At 39.1% G+C, this 22,309-nt stretch overlaps 1 protein-coding gene across 3 annotated transcripts in view; it reads left to right on the top strand.

The window, feature by feature from the left end:
- The window catches only part of PRKCZ (protein kinase C zeta), a 146,772-nt gene that overhangs the window by 107,721 nt on the left and 16,742 nt on the right, over positions 1 to 22,309 (top strand). For 2 of the 3 annotated variants that reach the window (XM_067567163.1, XM_067567164.1), the window contains 4 exons: positions 3,198 to 3,285; positions 4,118 to 4,237; positions 10,143 to 10,222; positions 10,878 to 10,967. In XM_067567163.1, coding sequence (XP_067423264.1) covers positions 3,198 to 3,285; positions 4,118 to 4,237; positions 10,143 to 10,222; positions 10,878 to 10,967 — 378 coding nt within the window. Of the gene's footprint in view, positions 1 to 3,197; positions 3,286 to 4,117; positions 4,238 to 10,142; positions 10,223 to 10,877; positions 10,968 to 14,633; positions 14,873 to 22,309 lie in introns of all 3 variants that reach the window. The other variant, XR_010923481.1, reaches the window with a different exon arrangement.

Below are 22,309 nucleotides of genomic sequence, written 5' to 3'. Positions count from 1 at the left end.
TCATACTGCTGAATTTGAGGACAAAAATAGTTGTTGTTTGCTTCTGTTAGACCTACAGATTCAATACAGCTATGAGTGCTGAATTTTGTTCCTTCATATGTATTAACAAAAGAACTGTTAACTAATTTCCAATCCCAGGATCAGGTAATGCCAGGCTGCTTTTACACCCATATAATTCCACTGAAGAAAATCAATTGTAACTAGCCTTTATTTTAGAATAATCACATTCTATTGCAATACTTTGGGAGCCAAAGCCATGAGGGGGTCCATCCCATGGTTAGATAGCAGTTGATTCTTGACCTTTTGACTAAGATGAAATGTAGAGAAAGGTGATGCCAGAGATATGACTGAGAATGAGACACTTTGCCTCATGTCCCGTGCAGCTGTAAGCCCTATTCCAGAGCATGAGAACTTCGCCACAACGCTGTGCACAGTAGATTCGTGAAGGCAATTCTGGCATCTGTGGAACAGTTTTCGTTAACTCTTCTATTCCGGACTCCAATTGCCAGCTAAGACTGAATGTTGTGATCACTGATGAGGATCAGAAGTGGATTATCATAGTTCCCGTGATGATCACCTTCGAGAATTGGATTGCTGCCTTCGTTGAGGCACAGGAATGGAAACTGGAGAAATACGCTGATACCTTGAGAGAAAAGGGATACTCCACTGCCATTCACATGCTGATCTTTGGATCACTGGGTGCCTGGGACCCCAAGAATGAGACTGTGTGCCAGGACTGTAAGGTGCCCAGACACTACTCCAGGCTGATGCAGCAGTTGATGGTTTCCAATACCACTATATTGAACACCTTACTAGACCACCACCAATATGAGAATAATATGATCCAGACCACTAACTGAGAAGTGACCAGACTGAAGGGTTCTTTGAACTGATGAACTAACTAGTGTACTTTCTTTCTGTATTATATGCTTACCTACTAACCCTCATCTGTATTTTCTGCTGTGTACAATTGTCGGATCATATCACTTTTTCCTCCATTTGCAATTCATGGTTATAACCTTGTTTTTGACAAACATGAACTGGTATGGCTGGGGTATTTATAATGTGTATTCAACAATTTGTGTTCTATAATTTTAAATATTCTCTAATAAAAGTTTAATCTGTTCCATATCTGATATGACCTCTATTAGGAAACTAACCCTGCACTTCTAAGGGGTTGGCCTTGATGAATTAATACAATAGGTCTTTTCCAGCTCTAATTTTTATGGTCCTGTATATTTGAATTCTATTAGTCCTTTTCAATTACTGTGACTCTTGGAGGATTGAAAATCTCTAATATATCAGTATTGGCCCTGGAACTTTTTGGCACTGAATAGCATTTTTAAAAGTATTACTTCAAAAATTTTGATCAAATGTGACCTGTATCTGGAGACTGAGGCAGGCAGATACAGCCCTACAGAAGGTATTAGTAGCCTGATTTTAAAATGAATTGGTATAAAAAAAGAAGTTAAAGCAGAGATTAAGAAGCTCAATTAAATTAATTAACTATGGAGGTCAGAGTGCTCAAGGGGCTTGTAATGAGATATTACCCTTTTCCCTTTGGGTTGCTGGTTTGACACACGCTAATCATAGGGCTGGAATGGACCTCAAGAGGTCATCTAATCCAGTCCCCTGCACTCATGGTAGGACTAAGTAATATCTAGACCATCCCTGACAGGTGTTTGTCTAACCTGCTCTTAAAAAATCTCCAATGATGGAGATTCCACAACCTCCTTAGGCAATTTATTCCAGTGATTAATCACCCAGACAGTTAGGAAGTTTTTCCTAATGTCCAACCTAAATCCCCATTGCTTCTTGTCCTGTCCTCAGAGGTTAAGAACAACAATTTTTCTCCCCTCTCCTTGTAATAACCTTTTCTGTACTTGAAAGCTGTCATGTCCCCTCTGACGCGTCTCTTCTCCAGGCTAAACAAACCCAATTCTTTTAGTCTTGCCTCATAGGTCATGTTTTCTAGACCTTTAATCATTTTTGTTGCTCTTCTCTGGACTTTCTCTAATTTGTCCACATCTGTCCTGAAATGTGGTGCCCAGAACTGGACACAATACTCCAGTTGAGGCCTAATCAATGCGGAGTAGAGCGGAAGAATTACTACTTGTCTTACTTACAACACTCCTGCTAATACATTCCAGAATCATGTTTGCTTTTTTTGCAACAGCATTACATTGTAATGTTGACTCATATTTAGCTTGTGGTCCACTATGACCCCCAGATTCCTTTCCGCAGTACTCCTTCCTAGGCAGCTATTTCCCATTTTGTCTGTGTGCCATTGATTGTTCCTTCCTAAGAGGAGTACTTTGCATTTGTCTGTATTGAATTTCATGCTATTTACCTCAGACCAGTTCTCCAATTTGTCCTATCCTCCAAGGCACTTGCAACCCCAGCTTGATATTGTCCACAAACTTAATAAGTGTACTCTCTTTGCCATTATCTAAATCATTGATGATAGAATACTTGCTGACAGTTGTTGCTTCCAAGTTATTTGTTGGTCTATGTGAAATGAGAAGAAGGTCTGTCTAGTTTCTGGTGGACTACCAAATCCCCAAAACCAGCACACAACTAGCACCCTTTTTGTCGATTTCAGAGGGTCCCAGGATTGAATGGACCAAGTTAACTGAGCTACCTTCTCAGTCTTATGAGGGGTTCTTTCAGTTTGTGATGCACATTGGCAGTGGGGCAGCGTGCGGGAGCTTACATGGTCACTGCTTGTGATATACCTCTTGAAAGGATAAATAGGACTCCAGTTTTCAAGGACTTTTATCAGGTGATTGTGCTGAAACTAAAATTCACAATCTGGAGTTAAAAGGCAGCAATTGTTTATTTAAAAAAAAAAAATTGTCTTTAAAATATAACAAACCACCTCCCTAATCCCCCAGAAATGAGACACACTTTTTTCTTGGTTTAAAAAAAAAAAAAATTTAAACACTGTCAGGATTAGAAGCATCACACACAGTTACCACTGATGAAGGGCTGTTTAAAAAAAAAAAAAAAAAAAAAAGCCAACCTTGAATGGTTGGAGCTTTTGGGAGGAGTCTTATCACTACCTTGACCCCTCAAATCCCATGGGTGTAGGGCGGAATCTTAGACTCCTGGTTAAAATGCTTTCAAAAGCTTGGTTGAAGAGAAATTCCTGCAAGTAGAATTTAACTTTCAAAAGCTGAATTTGTTTATTCCTATAGGAAGGATTGGGCCCTGGTGACACTACAAGCACTTTCTGTGGAACGCCAAATTACATTGCACCTGAGATCCTAAGAGGGGAAGAATATGGTGAGTTGGTCCATAAACTTGTAACAGTTCAATTACAGTGAATCATTAATTTAATTTAAATTCCAATTTCACTGCACTGAGTACGTTTTTAATAAGGCTTACATGTTTTTACTCTATGTGCAAGCAAGATGTGTTTTCTGATGTTTTATTTTAATTTTCTCAGATGTACTTCAGTTTGTGTTTTTTTGACCCTCATGGTCATGGGTGTGCAGCTTCTATTAAAATACATTTTCAGAAGGGGTAACCTTTCTCCTGAAATAGAGCTCCTGCATGGTGCTATAGAGCAAATAACACAACCTAACCCTTTTATGTTGGTTTGAGCTTTCAGATATAGTAGCTGTTTGGATCAGGGTGTCTGGCAGCAGAGAACATAGAATTCAAAACAGCAGTAGTTAATGGGAGCACTCTTAACTACTATTGTGAATTGAGAAGTGGCCTATCTAGATGGAAAATACCTGAGTGCCGTCATTTACCTATATGGTAATGTAACATTCACAACTTTCAAAAATCCTAAAATACCTTCCACCTTTAAGAAGTGTACTGACCTTTATCTTGGCACTGTTAATTGAAGCTCCACTATCTTATGGACAGTTATGGCCCATCTACAAGTTCCTGAACAAATTACCTTTACTAATTTTTTTCAAAAATGCTCTATTAGTGCATATTTCTGTGAGGCACTGAGTCCTACTACTAGTGGTTTCAGTGGGAGCTTAGGATTCTCAGCACTTGGCAGAATCAGGCCTTAATTGCCATAGATGATACAATAAATGTAATTGTAGCAGTATCCTAAGAACCCAGGATTTATAAAAATGTGCTCTTTAAATGATTATAGGGTTCAGTGTGGACTGGTGGGCTCTTGGTGTCCTGATGTTTGAAATGATGGCAGGAAGATCTCCATTTGATATAATAACTGACAATCCAGACATGAACACTGAAGATTACCTCTTCCAAGGTATATTTAAGATTTGTTGTTTGGAGTTTCAATTTTTTTCTTGAATCCCTTTGAAGGAAGGAAGAACAAAACACTAAATTTCCAGACGGGTAGCCGTGTTAGTCTGTATACAGCAAAAACAATGAGAGTTCTGTAGCACCTTAAAGACTAACAAATTTCTGCGGGCATAAGCTTTCGTGGGCTGCAACCCACTTCGTCAGATGCATGAAATGGAAATCACAGATAGGAGGTATATATATACATCCAAAGGTAAGAAACAACAATGGGGAGGGCAAGTGCTAACAAAGTCAGTTCAGTTAGAGTAGATGAGGCCTATTCACAACCATTGATTAGAAGGTGAGAATGTGAACAGTGACCATTACTTCTTGTAATGAGAGAACCATTCCAAGTCCCCATTCAGACCGAGTCTGATTGTGTGAAGTTTGCATATGAGTTCCAGCTCTGCAATTTCTCACTGACGTCTGTTTTTTGAAGTTTTTTTTTGTAGAAGTATGGCAACTTTCAAGTCAGCTACAAAGTGTCCTGGGAGATTGAAGTGCTCGCCTACTGGTTTATGGATGTTACTATTTTTTATGTCTGATTTGTGTCCATTTATTCTTTTGCATAGTGACAGTCTGGTTTGTCCAATGTACATGGCAAAGGGGCAAACCCACTGAGCCCCGACCCGGATTATTCTGTCTGCTACCCAAGATCCACAAACCTGGGAATCCTGGATCCCTGATCATCTCAGGCATTGGCACTCTCACAGCAGGACTGTCAGGCTATGTGGACTCTCTCCTCAGGCCCTATGCCACCAGTACTCCTAGCTATCTTCGTGATACCACTGACTTCCTGAGAAAACTACAATCCATTGGTGATCTCCCAGAAAACACTATCCTAGTCACTATGAATGCAGAAGCTCTGTACACCAATATTCCACATAAAGATGGACTACAAGCCATCAGGAACATTTTCCCTGATGATATGTACATTGGCCAAACCGGAGTATCATCAGGTATCATCAGGTTAAGGTTATCCCACTTTCCCAATCCGTAGGGCTTGAGGGAAAAGGCATTTACCCGTACCCAATTCACACTCTAGGGCTCAGGGTCACCCATTCCCAGGCCGTAGGGTTGCTGGCATAACCTGGTTAGTTGAAGTACCCACCCTTTCCCAGTTTGTAGGACTTCAGGTGTAATTCTCTGCTGGTTTGCAGGACCAGTGAAGGAGACTTACACAGTGATATCCTTTTTCTCTGTTTATTAACAATTACCAAAACAGAATACACACGCTAAGCATACAATGCTCACCACTTCCAATAAGGCAGACAAACTTCTGGTGCCCATTCAGGATTAGATCATTTTGGGACTTGAGCTTCTGTAAATACAGTTGGCGGGGTGTTGATTTTTGGCAGTTTTGATCTTGGGTTGTGTCCTGGAGTTAGGTTCCAAATAACTTCCTTTTGGACCTCAGTTTATATAGTTAAAACTTGGGTCCTGCTTAGTTAGCTGTACCATAACCAGTCATTTTGAACTAAAGTGTTACAAAGCACCAATCCTAGCCCATTACGAAACAGTTCTTTAACCAATCACATCCTACCACCTTAATTGATTTAAATAGTGCATGCTTAGTTATGAAACAGACAAACAATCGAAGAACCGGACAGAAATCATTCAAATAAAGAATAGGGAAGTGGATACCATAAAGACAAAACAATAAAAAGTGTAGCTTTTACAGCCACAACTGTTAAAGTGATTCCTTGCCAGACAGAATGCTATTAAACAAAGTTTTCTTTACACCTTTTAAGATATGTTTCTTTATCTGTTGATGGTAAGTACCATTAGGACAGTAGCACTTTCTTAATAGCACGATAATTCATTGTCTTGATGTAATTTCAGGAATGTGAACATGGGACTACATGCTACTTAGCTTATGGCTGCTGTCTCTCTAGTATAGCTGCTACTATTTATCCAAAAACAAGGCCTCAGACCTTACACTTGCTAGTTGCTTCCTACAGTGTTACATCCCCAAGAGTACTGATCTATACATTTATTCCAAATGTACAATTAATCCTATACAGACAATGTAAAATTTATTAATAGTATTAGACTTGGTGGTGGTCTCCTAGAGAGCTGACTGGTCACATGCAGCTGGCTCGCCTTGGGTGCCAGTCAAGAGAAACAAAACAGGTGGGAGGGAGAGATGAAATGAAGACCCAGCAGACAGCCTGACTGACTTTCTTCAGAAAGGGCAAAACACTCATTGTATCAAAGGCTGCTAACAACACCTTACTTTTCCACTCAACCAATTGCTGTAGTTGCCACAAGGATGTTAAGCTGTTATCAGTAGGGAGAAAAGGCGGGTCATTAAAGGAAGGGGAGTCAGTGCATAAGACAGTATCTCTGCTAGGTTGTGTCCAGAATAAGGAAAGGTTTTTGAAAACTATTATATGAAGGCATTGGGGGAACTTTCTGAGCAGCAATCATATCTACCTGTAGTTTTGCTGCTAATAAATTTTCTGTTTCCTTAGAGTGACTTTAATGTCATACGTTACTTCAATAGTAACTGGTTTGCATGGATAGCAATGTACCCATTATTCTAATCAGATGTAGCAATGTATACAACCATTTTCAAGTACAGGAGCGATGCTGAAAATGCCTTGTTGGTAAAGAGTGAATTACAAAGGTGCATGCACATAGTTTCAGAGAGAAAGAAGAGAGGGTTGGAATGAATTTTCCTCCATGTCAGACTGGCAGTGACCTTAGGGTTTTGCCTTCCTCTACAGCTTGGGGAGTGAGTCACTCACCAGGATTCTCTGGGTATATCTCACTTAGTAAAATTGCTTGCTATTGCAGGGACCTCAGGCATTGGTGCACTTAAGTCCCTCCCATTCTATGTCTGAGATATGTAAGAGTTTAGTCTTTTGTGGGCTGTAATACTTTGGGTGTTGGAGTTAGTGTGTAAATGCTAGATGGTGCTTGTGGCATGTGATATTTAATTCTGGCCTTAAACTCTGACTCATTCTGAAATACCTCTTAGCAACCAATCTGAGTGCCAATGTGAGCAGCCTCAATGATCATTGTGTACTGATTAAAGTGCATAACTAGTCTCCAAACTATGCCTTGAGGGGAATAATATATATATTGTCTCATTCCAATCACCCTCTTTCTTCGTATAATGAAAGAAGGTGGCTTGTAATGAGACAATGGGGAATCACCACAACCTCTGGTCCAGTGTAATATTTCCTCAATTGTTTAAAAATGCAATACTTGATCAGGACTTTGAGGAGATGAAAAGCCTTTATTCAATGTGTTTATCACGATGACAATGGGATGAAGAAAATTATACATGAGATTTAGAATTTTCCAAAAGTCTTTAAATGTCATGCTACCACAGCATCTTTCATGTGAGGATCCAAGTTACAGACATTAATTGGTTAAGCCTTGCAAAGTTTGAGAAAAGTACTGTTATGCTCCTTTGACATTTGTGGAAGCAGGAATTAAATGTTGAAGTGAGTTGCCTCCATGATCACTAATGTGTCAAATGACAAACCAGCAATAGCACTCGAGTCTTGACTTCTAATCTCCTGCTCTAACCACTGGATACACTGCCTCCAGGTTTTTGAAAACATAAAAATGAATACTCTGGTTTTCTCTTCTGAGTTATGTCGTTTAAATGTCCTTTTTACATTACTTTTAGAAAAGATATTAACCAGAGAAAGTAATGCCTCTGTTTTTAACGAGGCTAATGATGAGCTTGGGGATAGTGGTAGGGTAGCTAATGGGAATGAGGATATGGAGATAGAAATGACCACATCTGAGGTAGAAGCCAAACTGAAACAGATTACTGGGACTAAATTGAGGGTGCCAGATAATCTCCATCGAAGAATATTAAAGGAACTAGCACATGAAATTGCAAGCCCATTAGCAAAGATTTTTAATGAATCTGTAAACTCAGGACCTGTACTGTATGACTGGAGAATTGCTAACATAGTTCCTATTTTTAAGAAAGGGGGAAAAAAGTGATTCAGGTAACAAGCCTGTTAGTTTGACCTCAGTAGTATGCAAGGTCTTGGAAAAAAGTTGAAAGAGGAAGTAGTTAAGGACATTGAGGTTAATGGTAGTTGGCATAAAATACAACATGGCTTTACAAAAGGTAGATCGTGCCAGACCAACCTGATCTCATTTTTTTGAGAAGATAACAGACTTTTTAGACAAAGGGTATGCAGTGGATCTAATTTACGTAGATTTCAATAAGGCATTTGATAACTGTTCCACATGGGGAATTTAGTTAAATTGGAAAAGATGGGGATTAATATGAAAATTGAAAGGTGGATAAAGAACTGATTAAAGGAGAGACTACAATGTGTCGTACTGAATGGTGAACTGTCAGGCTGGAAGGAGGTTGCTAGTGGAGTTCCTCAGGGATCGGTCTTGGGACCAATCTTATTTAACCTTTTTATTACTGACCTTGGCACAAAAAGTGGGAATGTGCTAATGAAGTTTGCAGATGACAAAGTTGGGAGGTATTGCCAATACAGAGAAGGATTGGGATATTATACAGGAATATCTGGATGACTTTGTAAACTGGAGTAATAGAAATAGAAATGGAAATAGGATGAAAGTGCAAGGTCATGAATTTAGGGACTAATAACAAGAATTTCTGCTATAAGCTGGGGACCATGAGTTGGAAGTGACAGAGGAAGAGAAGTACCTGGGCGTATTGGTTGATCACAGGATGACTATGAGCTGCCAATGTGATGTGGTTGTGAAAAAAGCTAATGTGGTCCTTGGATGCATTAGATGAGGTATTTCCAGTAAAGATAGGGAGGTATTAACACCGTTATACATGGCGCTGGTAAGATCTCATCTAGAATACTGTGTGCTGTTCTGGTCCCCCATGTTTAAGAAAGATTAATTCAAACTGGAACAGGTGCAGAGGAGGGTTACTGGGATGATCTGAGGAATGGAAGACCTGCCTTATGAGAGGAGACTCAAAGAGCTTGGCTTATTTAGCCTAACCAAAAGAAGGTTGAGGGGAGATAAGATTGCTCTCTCTAAATACATCAGAGGGATAAATACCAGGGAGGGAGAGGAATTATTTAAGTTCAGTGCCAATGTGGACACAAGAACTAATGGATATAAACTGGCCATCAAGAAGTTCAGACTTGAAATTAGACGCAGGTTTCTAACCATCAGAGGAGTGAAGTTCTGGAATAACCTTCCAAGGGAAACAGTGGGGGCAAAAAGCCTTAGCTGGCTTAAAAATGAGCTTGATAAATTTATGGAGAGGATGGTATGATGGGACAGCCTAGAATAGCAATTGTGACTCATCTTTGACTACTGGTGGTAGATATGCCAATGGCCTGTGAAGGGATGTTAGATGGGGTGGGTTCTGAATTATTACAGAGAATTCTTTCTAGTTGTCTGACTGGTGAGTCTTGCCCCCATGCTCAGGGTTTAACTGATTGTCATATTTGGGGTCAGGAAGAAATTTTCCCCCAGGGCAGATGGGCAAAGGCTCTGGGTTTTTTTTTTTTTTTTTGCCTTTTTCTGTAGCCTGGGCACGGCTCATTTGCTGGTGGATTCTCTGTACCTTGAAGTCTTTAAACCATGATTTGAAGACTTTAATAACTCAGTCATAGAGTAGAGGTTTATTACAGGAGTGGGTGGGTGAGGTTCTGCGGCCTGCACTGTGCAGGAGGTCAGACTAGATGATCATATTGGTCCCTTCTGACCCTAGAGTCTGAGTCTGTGACTTCATTTAAAAAAAAAAAAAAGTTTTAAAGCTTGGCGAATTTAGCAGAAATCATTTAAATAGTTGCCATATTAGCACATTGCCCAGGAAATAACAGAAATAAAAATTTATTAAAATTGTAGTTGATGCTCTATTATGAGGCACAAAACAGATTGCTCTTTTTTTATAGTTATCCTTGAAAAGCCAATCCGGATTCCAAGATTTCTGTCTGTCAAGGCCTCTCATGTCTTAAAAGGATTTTTAAACAAGGTAAGTTTTACCACACTTATTTCTCTTAAGTTCAATAGCTCAGAGCTTCATGTTATAAAACATAAATTAATTAATAACTTAGAGGTGTATCTACTTACTGTAAAGAAAACACAAAATCAGGACATATAGCTACCAAAAACCATCTTTTAAATTGCTGGGTTTTTAATGTGAAAATTTCATAGCATGGAACTTAATTTGAAAACCTACGAGCAGGTTGGTTACTTAGTGAAATGGTCTTTTATAATGAAACTGAGTACAAAATCAAAGATAATTAACTATTGGTCTGTGCTTGCAAACAGTTATTAAATGAGTAGTCCTTACTAATACAGGTACGCTAAGTGAAGTCAATGAAATTATTATCTGGTTCAGTGAGGGAAAATAGCACATTTACTAAGTAAATTCAGAATTTTGGTATCAGGAGAAATGCTGTAAAATAAAAACCAGTCTTAAATGAATTTTGAAACTCATGAAGTTTAGAAAACTAGATTGCCTTAACTTACTTTACCAATAGTTTATATACTGCTACCTAACCTCATATAATCTGCATGAGTCAGTGAAAAACTGGGGAGTTGTGACAGAACAATTTAAAAAAAAAAAAAAAAAAAAAAGTGTAAAGAAACACAATCTTGATTGTGTTTTCTCTTGTCTTCCACAGGATCCCAAAGAAAGGCTTGGCTGCCAGCCACAGACAGGATTTTCTGATATCAAGTCTCACACGTTTTTCCGCAGCATAGACTGGGATCTGGTAAAAAATAATTTATTCTACTTAAGTATGATAAATAGAAGCGTGTTCCTTCAACTTTTCAATTACTGTGTGCACAAACCTTTTATAGTAAACACTCTGATAATGTAAACACTCTCTTCAAAAATACAGTTGCTCATAACTGAAAGAATACTTCAAGCCTCTAAAAGTATTAATGTAAAATTATCTTTGGTGTCATCAGTTTAGGTTTGTCATTCATTTAAAAATGTTGGAAACTAGATTAATTTCATGGTCAAAAATCTGACTTGTTACTGAATTTTTAAGGCCTAGTCTACACTGACCTGCAAATTCAGCGGCAGTCAAAAGGAGTTACACAAGCTACGTAGAGCAGCTTGCATAACTTACGTCAACTTCCTAACTTCTGTTCTACATGCTGTCTCTACTACTCTGTGCCGACTGGAAATGCGTACCTGTCGACGCAGCACTACGCTTCTTCTGGAGGTGGTTTTAGTAGATTGATTTCCAGATTGATTGAACGTGTCTTCATTGCCACTCAGTCGAACTGGATAAATGGATCTGATGGCGTTGAGTAGACATAGCCACAGTGTAGTTGCACTCATGACTTTACTTTAAAAATGTGAGGTTACATTTTTAGTAAAAAGACCATCGTGATATTCGCTAGAAAATAACAAAATGTTTTAAGCCATAATAAAGACTTGGGGGTCAGTGAATTCCCTGAGTTCTGTTGGTAGATGCTGCAGAACTTGTGCTGCTGCCCCTATTACCAACAAGTCAATCTGGTGCAATACAAGGACCAAACCAACCCTCTCATTCCCAGGAGTGGAGGGGTTAAAATCTGTGACTTGGACAGCCCACAAAATGGGTAGGGTCTATCAAGATGGGGTGGGGCCAGAACACATGCTGATTCAGCAGAGATCTTCTGCTGGTAGAGGTCTTGTGGAGCCCTGCTTTTAATTTAAAGCTGCTGCTACCTGGTGGTTTCCTATAGAGGAGGTTGTAACTACCCCCAACATGTACAGATTGCACACCATTGTTCTTGATGGTCTGAATCAATCCCTTTCTAACTTTTGTCTAAATCCTATTTAATTATATATTAGCCAGGTCTGATTCCTGAGAGGCAAAATACCTTAAGCAGGTCTTGAATAGTGCTAAATGTAATGGGGACTTTGGAAGAAAAGTTTTCTATGAAAAACAATACTAGAGTGAAGCTGTTACTAATATATGCTCTGTATAGCATCATTCATATACATGGCATCTGACAGACACATAACAAGGCAGTTTCCTCACAGTTTATAATATAAGGACCCAATCATAAAAAACCTCAACTATGTGAGTAATCCTTACTTACCTGAATAGGCCCATTGATTTTAATACAGTAGTTAATGTTTGTAGGATCAGGCCCTTAAATGTGGCTTGAAAGCAATATGATAGAGAAGTTATGTTTTGCTTGTTTGCTTGTTGTTTTCAAGCTTTACATTTTGTTTTCTTACTCTTTGCTGTTAGGGAGGGTTTTTTTGTCTATAGTGTGATAAGATGTACTTTCCTTTCAGTGGAATTGCAAGAAGGTGCATGCAGTGTTTAAAAGTTGATTAGTTGTGTCAGTTGATGTAGAAGAACACCAATCACTTCTTGATTATGTCCATCACTCTCATCATGAAATCATCATTAAAAACTACTATCTACCACACTAACTACTTTATGGCTAAGGTACCAGCTGTGTCAGGAACATTACTTTAGTTAGCTATGTAAATTTTGAATAGCTAGTTTAATGATGGAGATGTAAGTATGTGGGTTTTTGGTTTTTTTTTTTTTTTTTTTTTTTTTTTTTTTTTTGCAGTACTGTGAACTCCACAGGAAATATTGTAGAAACAGGAGGTAAGGACTGTACCAGCATGAGAGAAATTTTCAGAGAAAGGGAGAAAACAGAAAGAATTTAATCATTCTTTGAGGCTCATTGTTCAGACCATCCTCATCAAAGTTTTTCAGAGAAGCAGCTTTCTACAGAGGCAGAATATCTGGCATTAATATAGCTGCTCATATAACACAGGATCTGATTAGGCTATTTATAATTTGTGAAGATATAGGTTGTTCTAAATAGCTCCCTTAATCTAGCCTGTGATGTTATTTTACAGCATGTTGTACCTTCAAGCACTATAATGCTAATTATTAGGATGTTTCTTAATAGAATATCAACATCAAACTTCACATATTGTAGCTTTGAGGGAAGATTTTTGTTGGATTAATTTTATATTTATAAAAGAGACTTTTTACTACTTCACTTACTTTATATTTCGTGGTGATTGATCACTTGGGAAGACCACCCCGAACTGAAATAGGGTGATTATGTAATCCTGCCCATCTTTTCAACAAACTGTTATGTAAATTATGATCTTCAAATGTAAATAATGCATAATTTAACACTTGATAAAAAGATTACAGGAAAATCATGTTTACTTTGGACCCCTATTGTGTTCTGGGTTGTAGTTAGAAGATGCTGATGCTCGTAGTTTTAGGTGTCACTGGCATTTTGTTGTAGGCCAAAATATTTATTTTGCAAAGTAAATAAAAGCCTAATATAACTATTATTTTTTAACTTAGTGAATGTTCTTCTGGATTGCAAGTAGTGAGGGAGTAAGAGATTTTCATTAAACAATTCTCTTTATCATTTACCCCTGAAACACAACAGCCTTACTCAATAAAACCAGAGGGTAAAATTTACTAGAAACTAATGCCAGGGTCCAGTCTGAGTGAAGTGCAAAAAATAAACATAATGCAGAAATAGTGAAAGGAGACATTCTGAATATCTTTCCAGTGTTAGCAATCTGAGGCCTGGTCTACACTACAGCTGGCAGTCAACGTGAGATATGCAAGCTACGTACTGTAGTTCCATATCTCCCATCAACTTATTTATGTTGTCATACCACTGCATCTTCACTGCATTGTGTCAATGGGAGATGCCCTCCAGTCAGTGCAGTCTTACTGCTTTCAGGGAGATGGATTAAGTGTGTTGAAAGAAGAGCACTTCTGGGATGGATTGAGTGGGTCTTCACATCCCACTCAATTGATCCTGCGGCATCAATCCCCATGGAGCTGGCAGTGTAGACATGCTGTAGGATGTAAGTAGTAAATGGAAGGACGTTTTTCAGTGACTATTAAACTTATGTGGCCTGATTTTTGAAAGGCATTAAACCTCCCCAAATGACTTAATTGGAAGCAGGGGTGCTCTTTATTTTGATTAATTTTTGGACGAGGGATACATTGTACAATACAAGTCTACCGTATGGATAATTTCAGCAGTGGGATGTTGCTTTGCATGGCATGAGGCAGTAACAGTCTGGAACCTAGTAAGACAGATTTCCTAATTCTTTTAATTCATTTACCAAATATTTCCTGCTATATAAGGGAAAATCCATTTATATTCCTAATCGTCGTATTACACTGTAATGCAGTACATATTACATAATAAAAGCAATACTAAAAAATTATGCTTGATGTCACTGCTTAGCTGTGCAGAGATACAAATGGAGATGGACCTAGAATGAAGATCCATATAAAGAGCAATATGTTTGACAATTAATTGCATACAAAATGTATTCTTGGGGTGGTGGGGGGGAGGGTTAGGATATAGTGGAGACCAGTATAGGAGTATTTTATTAACACACTTTGGAGTTTTGTCCACTCACACAGGTAGGTCTGAACTTAGCCAACAGAAGTCATCACAAACATAAATGGGCCGATATTTTGGTGTGTGGTTTGAGAAGTAAACATACTAAACCTACATAATCGAAGATGTGGAGACTGTCAATAAGTTGAACCTAAGCAATGATCGGTGATGCAGTGAGAAGCAAAATTATTTTGGGAATGAAACTGGAAGCAAGTGAAAAGTTTAGTCTTGGAAAATCAGAGTACATCAAGAACAGTTCCAGGTAACCTTGAAAGATTGCTTTCTGACATGTAAAGAATTCTTAAGAATGTCCACTTCAAAGGAAAACAGCACATGAATTTTGAACAAAAGGCCATTGATTTCAATAGGAGTTCGTCACCTAGCCTGCTTAGATGCATTGTGGGATTCTCAAATGCATCTGTCTGAGACAAAATACCTTTTGAAAATCTGGCCCAAAGTAAACAATGCAATTGGATAAGAAGGGGAAAAGTTACAGCAAGATCTTTCATAACAAGGTACAAATGACACTGACATCCAATGAGAAGGAACATGATATGTATTTGGTGCTCTGGTTAAACACTTTTTTTTAAAATAGAGTAGTATGAAGAGTGTTGAGTGGATGAAGAATTAACTAACTTGTCACCTTAAAAGAATAAGGGAAGCCTTTTTGGAAGAGGTTGACAAAACAATGATTGTGTTTGTATCTTGGGGAAAAAAGACTGACGGGAGAGAGAGCTGTGATCTGCTTAGCACAGAGCATAACTATCTATAAAAGTCATTGCTGTGAAGTTGTAATTCAAGGCTTCTCTTGCCGTGTGTGAGGAGCTTGTTTCCTAGAAGTTACAGAGAAACAAAATGAAAGAGAAAAATTACCTCAGCAGTCAGGAAAATACGTATGTGAAAGGAGGTAGTGCAACAAAGCTTGTTAAGGATGCAGTCAGGAAACACCTAGAGGGCTTTCGTGGAGTTGTTAGGCAGCAAACCTACAGAAATGTTGTCTTTTAATACATTTGTATTTGCTGTCAGAGGCAAAAACTTGAGACACATAGAGGCAGGTCAGGGCTACGGCTACACTGATGGCGGCAAAGTCGCTGCCGTCAGATCGATTTCTCTGGATCGACTGAGTGCTCAGTGCAGAAGGAGCCCAGAAGTCGACGGGAGTTATGCAAATTTTTTGCATAGCTTGCGTAACTCCCATCGACTGCCGCCGAATCCTGGAGGTAAGTGTAGACTGGGTCCAGGAAAGACACACATGGGGGACAATGTCAGAAAAGATGGGAACTTTCAGAAAGCAAGCTGATTTCAGCCTTGAGTTAGCTCAGGAAATTAGATATACACCTCCCTGAGATTCCTAAGAGAGCTGACAGAACTGATTCAAATGCATTTTGTGGCAACAGATTCCTTAGTTCCTCAAATTAAAGGCTGCCACACTGCCACCTACTTTTCAAAGTAGACTTTTACTTTCGCACTCCAATGGGCATAATATCCTACAGAAGAGTTCAATTTTATTCTTTCTACTCCTTGAACATCATATTATATCCATTCAGAATGCTGCGGCAAAAATTATTTTCCTAGCCCATCGCTTTGACCATGTCTCCCCTCTCTTTGCATCCCTCCATTGCTATAAGCGTAAATGACTCGTCCTCACTTTCAAGGCTCTTTGTGGTCTATTGACTCCCATCTCTGTCATCTCTCTATATGTTAAATTTTCAAACGAGCACTTTTGTGTTGTCATCCTCACTCCTGGGTGGAGCGCCCCATAAACATCCACAAAACTAACAAATTATCATTCTTCCAAACCCTCCTCAAAACTTTGCTTTTCTGTGATGTCTACAGAAAACTTGACATCAGCTAGGCTGCTGGTGTGCTGAGACCACTGCCTATATCATGCTAACCAATACTATCTCACTGTTTGTCTGTATCCGTCTGTTGTCTCTTGTTTTATACTTAGTCCCTGCTTCAAAGAGCTTACAACCGATCTTTTTGTTCGTGTTTAGCACAATGGGGTGCTGGTGCAAGCCTGGGGCTCTTGGGCTATGGTGATATAAATAAACACGCTTAGTTATAATCTGCTTAGCTCTAGCAGTCTATTCAGTTGTTACTGTCAAACCAGCGATGCACGGATGAACACATGCATGCACAAACACACAGTATGGGTCTGTCTTTGGTAGACTTAAAAGAAATTAAAAGGTGTTTAGAATCTAAAGGTCAGGAACTGCATTATAACAGTTTTAAATAGGTCAGATTTTGGCCCTAACTATGTTACAGTGATTCTTTAAGATACAGACGAGTGCACCCTAAATCTCAAGTATTGTACAAATGTTGTTGCATTCCAGTTGGCATAATTATAGATTTTTCATGTAACACAATTCCCAAGTATTATAGTTTGAGCAGTCTCTTAGTTTGTGTATTGATTTCAGAATCATGTCTTTTTATTGCAGGTTTAGTCCTTACTGTAATAATTGCATTGAGACATTGGCAGGTCTTTCAAAGCAAAACCAATATATAGGCAAAATTCTGAAAAATGTAAATTGGGTATGAAAATCATAGTTATTACTGCAACAGAGTTTATGGGGTATCATACAATTAAGTACATTGGTATGGTAGAATCTATGCTCTTTCAGAGAAGACTATAAGTGCTATTAAATTCAGGAAGAGAAGAAAGGGTGCCCCCTTAACCTTCTTTTTAATTGAAGCATTCAAGTAGTAGAGAGAACCTGTGTCAACCTTTAAAGAACCCTGAACTTAAGTTAGGAAAAATAAAACCTAAAATGTGTGTTCCTTGTTGATCTCTGTTGTTAAATGCTGTATATTCATTATAATAATTTCTACTGCCTGTCTAAACAAGATGTTTTATTTGGGTATTTTGACATTCATCTCCAAGAATATGTTTTCAACTTAAATTTATAGTTATTTTACGCTCTCCATTAAAAGTGACTTCTGTTTTATAACATAAATAAATTTAGCTCTGAAAGGTCAGAAAATTCAGTTGCTGTATTTTCATCAGAAAATAAACACCCCAGAATCCCCACAAATTTTGTCCGAAAACTGATTTTAAAAGAATTTTAAAATGAAGTCTTGAATTAAGCCTTTTAGTTTGAATAAACTTAAACCAATATTTTAAATTTTGTGCATATATAACAGGTGTCTTGGGGTTGGAACATTGATGGGGAATGATTTGACTAGGGCCTTTTAGTTTAAAACTTCTATGTCTAGTGTCAGAAACCTGAAGTGGGGGAAAATCCTCATCTGAGCATTTCAGAACCACAAAAAATGTAGGTTCAGATCAGCTTCTAAAATTGGGTAAAAGTTCAGGAAGATCCTTTGCATGTCTCAGCCAGACTTCCCATAGTCAAATCCTACATCCCCCTTTTTGAGCAGATTATTTGTTGTTTCTGTTTTCCCTTGGATTTACCTTCTGTCTCTGTCCCTATTAATTCAGGGACCTACAGAAAACAATATTCACTGTTGGAGAACCATTATCAGGAAAACACAGAACTTCTGAAGTTGGCTATTTGCTGTAATATAGTTGCCATGAGTGATGGATTCTCTCATGGCACCAGGAAGGGAAATCTGTCCTCCTTACTTTCTGGAAGGAGTCTTAACGACACATATAACATTGTGTCACATCATTAAACAAGATTCAGAATCTTCAGATTTAGATGTCATTTTGAGGGCTTCGAGCACTAGAATTGTTGCCATATAATACTATATTAGTGAATTGAATCATCACGCCAGCTCGTCGTCTTACTGACATTAAGTAACATCCGTCATCTTAATCCTCATACGTCCTTGGTTTAATAAACAATAAAATATTAAATTGCAGTAAGCAGATGGCTAAATTTTAACTAACATCAATCCTTGTAAAAAAAAAAAAATTATAAAAGATTTTGTAATTGAAAGTAGTGTATGATGAATTGGATCCAGATGTGAACACCGCAAAGAAGGAATTTTACACTAGGGTTTGAAATATAATAAATCTATGTCCCTAATTGAGGTGGCTTGTCAAAAGGTAGTGGAGCTATTTTTCATTTAATTATTGTTAAAAGGGTATGCAATTCATTTTCTTTATTTGTACTAGCTATTTGTACTGAATTTATTTTCTGGTGACTTGTAGAACATGGGAGTTAAGTAAATTAGACACCTACAGTAAAGTTGAGTTAATAGGCTTGTACATAGATCCCTAGAGTATTTGGAAAACATGATTTCTAGAGGCATATGGACACACTCCATCATTTTCTCCCCAGCTCTCTTATATCTCTGCCCTAGCTCATTCTGTGGCTATCCTCAGTCTTAAGTTACTTTTTGACCCAAGGCCCAAAATGCCTTTAGCCACAGTGAAGACTGACACCACTGGGAGGAGGCAGGCATGTTTTTGTGGGCTTGGATCTGTTGGAAGTGAATCCTGACAAGCCTAGTTACAATTTCAATCGATAACCGTCAATGAACATCGATTTCAGCTGATGACTGAAATGGATCAGTATTTTTTTTCCCCATCACTAATAGTGAGCATGCCTGCAGGGATTAGGTGTCACTGGCTCTGCAGCCATGCAGGGAGCCCTTGGCAGCCCTGTTATAGGAGTGAGGGAGCAGCTCCATGACAGTGGTGACAGCTGATCCCTTCAGGCACAAGTTGTGAGGGAAGGCTAAGGTTCCGGTGGGGCAGAGCAGAGACCCTTGGCCAGGACTGCAAGGAGGAAAAGGACAAGGCCCCGGCTGTGTGGGAGGCCAACCCACTACTTAATACTGCTGCAGCAGTGCAGGGAGCAGTCTGCAGCCCCACTGTGACAGATCCCCTCCTCTCTGTCTCCCCCCACCTGGAAGTGCCAGGGGTCTTTGCTCTGCTGCACCAGAACAACAGCCTTCCCCACCCCTTGTGCAGGCAGAGGAGTAAGTGGGGCTGATGATGTACAAATCCCTGCAGGCACAAGGGGTGGGAAAACTGGAGTCCTTCCCCTGCAAAGCAGAGACTCTTGGTCAGGACTGTGAGGAGGAGGCATCATCCCCAGCCATTGAGTTGGCCATCCTGCTGCTGAATAGTTCTGTCCCCGAGCAGGAGCCATTTAGTAGCAGGATGGCCACCCCCACATCAGGGACTCATTGTCATCATTGCAGCTCTGCCCGGGGATTTCTGCTGTGCCCCACCTGCACCCCAGCCTTCTTTGTGCCTTCAGGGGTCAGGTGTCACCGGCCCCTTAGCTGTGCAGGGAGCCCTCTGCAGCTCTGATGTCACAGATCCACTCACTCACTGATGTGCCAGGAGTGTGGGAGCAGTACCCAGACAGGAACTGTTCCACAGCAGCTCATCCTTCTCCTTAGTCCTGGCCAGGGGTCTTTGCTGTGCAGGGCTGTGATGGTCGCAGCCTCCCTTGGCCCCTCAGCCACATAGGGAGCCCCCTGCTGTCAGCATTGCCCTAATCCCAATGCTACTCCCAACAGCTGTAAAAATACAAATAGTTAAAAATATAAATGGATAAAAATGAATTGGAAAAATAAAAATTGAATTCTGCCAATTCTAAATACAACTTTCAATGACCAATTACAAGGAAGTAATTTAGCCTTTTTCTGAAGTTTATCTTGCAAACTCTCTACCTTCTCTCTTTGCATGCTAAAAAACTAGTTGTATCTGTTCAAAATGAGATGGTTTTCTTAAGGATATTGAATAATGAAATACATTCCAAACATGTAAAAGGGGCCAAGACAGATTGATCACTGTACATGTTTTTTTTCTTTTGAGCAGTATTATGTACATGTGCTACAGACCATAATAATATAATGGATAGTAATCATGACAGTGCAAAAGTCAGAGCTGGAAGTAGACCTATGTGTACCTGCCTCTACAGATCTCAGAACCAACCCATTAATATACTACAGGCTATCATATGGTAAATGAACTAACTGCATAGAAATGAGAAGTTCATGAAGGACAGGCAAAAAAAACCATGCAGGACAAAAGAAACAAAAGAAAAGGAAGTAGGCAAACAGAAAGATGCACTCCTCATAGAACTGCAACTCTTTTAGAACTGAGCTGTGGCAACTTTATAGAGGTTACTGGATTTTCCGTATGTCAGGTAAGTGACGCAAAGGAAGAGACAGATTTTGCCTTTGTTTAAGCAAAGCATTGTAACTACCATTTCCGATCTGAAGGCCCATTTAGAAACACAGGAATTGTTGTGCTGTATCTGACCAGGGGTCCATCCAGTCTAGTAGCCTATATTCAATAGTGTCTAGTTTATAGGAGGGTGAAATGGACAATATGAGAGAGCCTGCTTGTGTCTTCGTAAGCACAGGCAGTTGCTTGTTGGCTAGTCATCTGAATCATGGGCTTCTCTGTAACTTATAGATTTATATCATGTGAAATGTTATCAGTATAAAAATGCAACCTTTTTAGAGTTGCTCTGAATCTTTGTGGGGAAACTACAAGTTTAGAAACAATTTTGCCAATCTGTCATTTAAATTAATATTATTTATTGTTATCTCTGTGGATGTTTTTCATGAAAACAAAATAATGTGATTTTTCACAGTTTTCCAGATAGTGTTATCTGGTCTCTTTCAAAGGGAGTTTTGAGTGTTGATTTTCTATCTGATATTTCTCTAGAGAAACGGTGACCTCCAGTGGCCAGCTAGGCTACTCCAAAGTATATCCTACATAGGCAATAACAGATCAGAACAATGATCATACCTGGTAGTCTGTTTCTGGCAAAGCCACTATCAGAAGCTTGAGGAGAAGGTAAAATACATTCCAAATGCTATGCAACATTGCTTGTAGGGATAGAGGAATTCCTTCCTGATCCCTGTGATGATCAGCTTCATGCCCTGAAGTATGAAGTTTGATCACGTTGATCTTAACACACGTAGCTAAAACATTATAGTCCTAAAGTTATCCAGACCCTATCATAATCCAGCCCCAACAGTTATTTCTCTGACATCTTTATCAGGGTCATATCTTATGGGGATATGTATCAGAAATGTACCTCTACTATTCAAAGAAGGCAATAATTAATTTTAACCAGAATATGTTTAACAAAAACTCATTCAGAAATAATTTGTTAAGCAGTTCATTCATCAACTGCATGCCTTGTTAGACTCATTGGCAGTGGGAGAAATGTATTGTTGAATAATATCAGAAATCTATTGTAAGTTATTATCAAGTGGCTTCTCAAGCATTTTAAATAAAGGAACTCCTGTTCCCCAAAATGTTTTGCAGCTAGGCTTTCTGATTCACTAACAAAGATTTGATTTTACATTAAAAGAAATGTCACTATTAGATAGAATTGGCAACATTTCTTAGAGGCAATTGTTAGATTTATTAAATTTATCATTTTAGTAATCCTAATTTCTCATGAACTATCCAGTGAAATGGGACTTCTGACATGCAGAAGGAATACTTTTTTGTGAAACGGTAAATGGCTTTCACAAGTTCTGAACATCAGCAATATTAAGGTTGCAAGATCTTCCAGGCAAGAACTCTGGGTCCTTTGAGACACAACACAGAACTTTAACCCAGGAACAAGTGGAGGGGCAAAGGTGGCTTAAGCCTTGGCCTAAAGGTTAAAGCCACCTTTGCCCCTTCTCAATTCTGGGCTCCTCCAGGGCTGGAGCAGTCCCTGGCATAAGGCAACTTTTCCTCTGCTGCTAACGGGCAGCAGCACTGCCCAGAACATGCAGCTAGGCTCCCTCTGACTGACCCACCCTTCCA

Source organism: Emydura macquarii, unplaced genomic scaffold (genome assembly GCF_026122565.2).
Source record: "Emydura macquarii macquarii isolate MOO-44397 ecotype Brisbane River unplaced genomic scaffold, CSIRO-AGI_Emac_v2 contig_2768, whole genome shotgun sequence".
Taxonomy (NCBI): Eukaryota; Metazoa; Chordata; order Testudines; family Chelidae; genus Emydura; species Emydura macquarii.
The sequence above is the reverse complement of the archived record's forward strand: the minus strand, read 5'-3'. Positions and strand labels throughout refer to the sequence as shown.